Source organism: Tarenaya hassleriana, unplaced genomic scaffold, assembly GCF_000463585.1.
Source record: "Tarenaya hassleriana unplaced genomic scaffold, ASM46358v1 Cleome821, whole genome shotgun sequence".
NCBI classification, from domain to species: domain Eukaryota; kingdom Viridiplantae; phylum Streptophyta; class Magnoliopsida; order Brassicales; family Cleomaceae; genus Tarenaya; species Tarenaya hassleriana.
Window position 1 is genome coordinate 339 of NW_010970662.1, and position 3,865 is coordinate 4,203.

The 3,865-nt window shown below is 36.0% G+C and overlaps 1 protein-coding gene across 1 annotated transcript; it reads left to right on the top strand.

Moving 5' to 3' along the window:
* The first annotated feature begins 1,483 nt into the window (after positions 1 to 1,483).
* Positions 1,484 to 2,704, top strand: LOC104803309 (calcium uniporter protein 3, mitochondrial-like). Its single transcript, XM_010527230.1, has 2 exons — positions 1,484 to 2,093; positions 2,192 to 2,704. The coding sequence occupies exons 1-2, from the start codon at positions 1,572 to 1,574 to the stop codon at positions 2,633 to 2,635; spliced, it is 966 nt and encodes a 321-aa protein (XP_010525532.1). The 5' UTR covers positions 1,484 to 1,571; the 3' UTR covers positions 2,636 to 2,704.
* Positions 2,705 to 3,865: the final 1,161 nt, after the last annotated feature.

Below are 3,865 nucleotides of genomic sequence, written 5' to 3' on the forward strand. Positions count from 1 at the left end.
CTTTTAAAAGGTATGGGTTTTCTTTTTTAAATACACAGATGACTCTTTGATCTTATCTAGAACGACGATTTATAAGAAAATCTTTAAAGAAAACCCCCTCATTATATACGATTACAACGGTTTTTAAGCATAGATTAAAAGCATTAACATAATTAGCGGCGTTTAAGCTTTGCAGCTGCAAAATAATAATAATAATGATTGATAAACAAGAAATAATAAAAAATAATAATAATTGGTTGGGTGTGATAGTGTGGATCAAAAGATCGGACGGCAGTGCGTGGCGGTCGCTAATGACGTCGGGAGCTTAGCATGACACGTGTTCGGTCGTCATCCTTTAGCATGACCCATCGCGATATCCCCTCAATTTCTCCTTTTCCGGTATCTCCGGTGAAGATAAATTGACGATAATTAATTACCCCAAATAATTGTGGGGCCATCGAAAATTCAAATTTTCAAAATTTTTGGGCCCGATTTTTCAATTAATTACGTAAACAAATAGTTCAATTTTGAAGGTATTGTGGTCGTGATTTTACCCATATTATGTATGGCATATACGGAATCAAACAAAACAACAGTTACGCCTACGCATGTGTCGCATGCCTAAAAAAAAGGTACACAGATTGTCTACATGTCGTTGTACGATACAAATATTCCATATTTAAACAAACGAATTATGCTTTTCATTAGTTTTTTTGGAGCAAATAATACTGTGCAATTATTATTTCGCGAAATTTTACAACCCATTTCATTTCATTTTTTATTTTATTTAATTGCATTATAATTGGTTATCTATTTTCATGTATTTTTAAATTCATGTTTTTTAATGTCAATGAATCACTAGTTTCTAATGTTTAAGTTTATTAAAAAAAGATCAAAAGTTTAAGTTTATACAGATTGAAGATAAAATTACATTTTCTAATATGTTATCGATAATCATCGAATAAATTTAAATAACCAATAAAATTTTTAAATAAGAAACAGATAAAGTCAAATAAATAAAAAAATATAATAATATTTAAACTCCATTTAAATTTAAAGTAACCAATAAACTTATCTAAATATGATAATATTCCTGTCTAAATATGGTAAGAAACCGATAAAATTAAATCAATAAAAAAAGGTACAATAATATTTAAATTCTATATAAATTTAATTTTTGTAATAATTTCAATAAAATTGGATTCTATTTTTCCAATAATACTTTTGTTTTGATTCGATGAAGACACCCATATTTCGTAAGTGTTGATGTGACGATGTTATCTTCCTATGCTAATGAAATATAAATAAACCACGTTTAAAAGACGATTGGATAATAATTACATGCCAATGCCAAATGCTATGCTTAAATCTCGCGATTCCTATCTGCATCTCAAAATATCGTGGCAAGATACTGTTTTTAGGTAACTTGTCGTTTTGTTCGTCTTTCGCAGAACCACGCATATAAAAGGCGCCCAGCGCTCCTGGCACTTTGACCCATTTACGAGACGCGGCGTCCATCTCCTCCTCTTCGATTCTTTGCATTAGTTTTTTTTTTTTTCTGGTAATTGGTAATTATAGCATAGAGATCTGCAATGGCGTCGAAGAGAACCCTCGCTCGATATCTCTTCAACTTCACCAAAACTTCTTCCCCGGTCTCCGATCTGACCCGAATGCGTCCGACCAAACACCGCGTTGCTTCGGATCCCGGAGATTCCGGAATTCGCCGGAGATTTCTACACCGGCGAGCATTTATCCCTCCGGAGATGGTTCCGGCGGGAAGCAACCTGGTGGAGAGGCTCAGGGAAATGAATTTGTCCAAGGATAGGATCCGATTGGACGAAATACTGCCGCCGGCGAAGGCCGAGGAGTCGCCGGAATTTTTGCCGGCGGTGACGGTGGAAGATGCGAGGAAGCTGATGAGAGCAGCGGGGATGGAGATGGTGAAATCGCGGCTGAGAGAAATCGGGAGGAATTGGGTTCCCTATTCGGAGTTTGTTCGGGTTTGTGGAGAAGCCTATTCGGATCCTGAACAAGGTGTTCGGGTCGCGAATATGCTCGACGAGTCCGGAAACGTCATCGTTCTTGGAAAGTTCGTTTGCCTAAAGCCCGAAGAGGTAACATCCCGAACACAAATAAAAAATAAAATATATTAGAAGACTGTCTATACAAAAAAAAAAGAAAAGCTAAATCAATATTAATTTTGTCGTTGCAGATTACAAGAGCCGTGGAAGGTCTGATTCCGACACACGAATCCACTCGTGACGCAACGAGAAGACGGGAAGAGTTACAGAAACTCGAGGCTGTGAAATCGGAGATCGACAAACGAGCAGACGAAATGGTCCGACGTGAACTATGGGCCGGACTGGGGCTTCTGATGGCCCAAACCATTGGGTTCTTTAGGCTGACGTTTTGGGAGCTATCGTGGGACGTGATGGAGCCCATCTGCTTCTACGTGACTTCGACGTATTTCATGGGCGGCTACGCCTTCTTCCTCACCACTTCCAAGGAGCCTTCCTTCGAAGGTTTCTACAAGAGTCGCTTCGAGAAGAAACAGAAACGTTTGATGGAAACCCGTAATTTCGACGTCCATCGATATAACGAGCTTCGAAGTACGTTCCGTCCAGAATCGTTTGGATCCCGTCCACGTTGGTCGTGATTACCATTTGCTTTCTTGTTTTTTTACCGCTAGGAGAATATGAAATGTACATGTGTTTTGAGGATTTCATACGACAAATGTAGGGGAATGAAATCTACAATTATTTATAATAAAAAAAAGAAATATTATTATCTTATTCATGCAACTAAGATGGAAAATGCATTGTGGGGACACTAAAAAATAGATAGAATTGAATTCAAGGGTTGAAAGAACGTTATGGATAATATATATATATGATAAATTATATAAATAAATTAAAAGAGTGACTCGATTCAATTAATTGTACGCAGTTCAGTGCAAACCCAGAAAACTCCAAACCCTAAATCTATGTTATACGGGAAAAGATTCAATGCTAATATTTCTAAATACTCACAAGTATTCAAATCTTGTTTTAACTTGATTTTATTTATATCCGATAAATAATATTGATTGCGTCTGCATACTTCACAGAGCACATATTGGATCGCCATATGGCTTTATGGGTCCCACGGTCGTAAAACTGTACATTTAAACTCTCCATCTCTATACAACTACACTACTGAATATACACACACACATCACCATATGGATTAAGTTTGGATTATCAATTGAGATTACGAAATTAATGTGATCTGAGGTATTGGCAAGCAGTATTTACCCAACGTTCTAGATGCCTTTATTCTTCCTCCACCATATGCGGTCTAAATGCGTGCCAATGAAATTAAATAGCCGAACATAATTTTACTCGTAACATAAACGTTACAGATGACATCAATATTTAATTCGCTGACAAAAAATAATTGAGGGTCTAATGATTTGATGATTACCCTCGTTTAGCACGCGCAACTATTAGAATTTCTTAGCACGGTTTATATTACGAAATACACAACAACAACAACAACAACAACAATAATAATAATAATAATAATAATAGTCCAACATCAAGGTGAAAATTAAAATTTAGAAAATCTTTTATTCATTGCTTCGTATTTTAAATCAAACGATTGATACACGCATCTACACAATCCGTGTGGATCACTCCTTTTCTTGACAAAGTAGCAAATGCGTACAAACATTTGTTCACACATTTCAGCGTGAATACAAAAAGAAAATCGATTTCTTTAATTTACGTAACTCATCATTTCTACGTGAAAGCGGCAGCACTCATGCGGTCATGCTATACGGAAGATAGACATCTTAATAATCATATATGGGAATATATATATATATATATATATATATATATATATA

What these genes read in the sequence shown, in the direction of transcription:
- LOC104803309 (XM_010527230.1), top strand. Translation starts at nt 1,572, where the DNA reads ATGGCGTCGAAGAGAACCCTCGCTCGATATCTCTTCAACTTCACCAAA. An exon ending in TTTGCCTAAAGCCCGAAGAG is followed by an intron (nt 2,094 to 2,191) that starts GTAACATCCCGA and finishes TTGTCGTTGCAG; the next exon opens with ATTACAAGAGCCGTGGAAGG.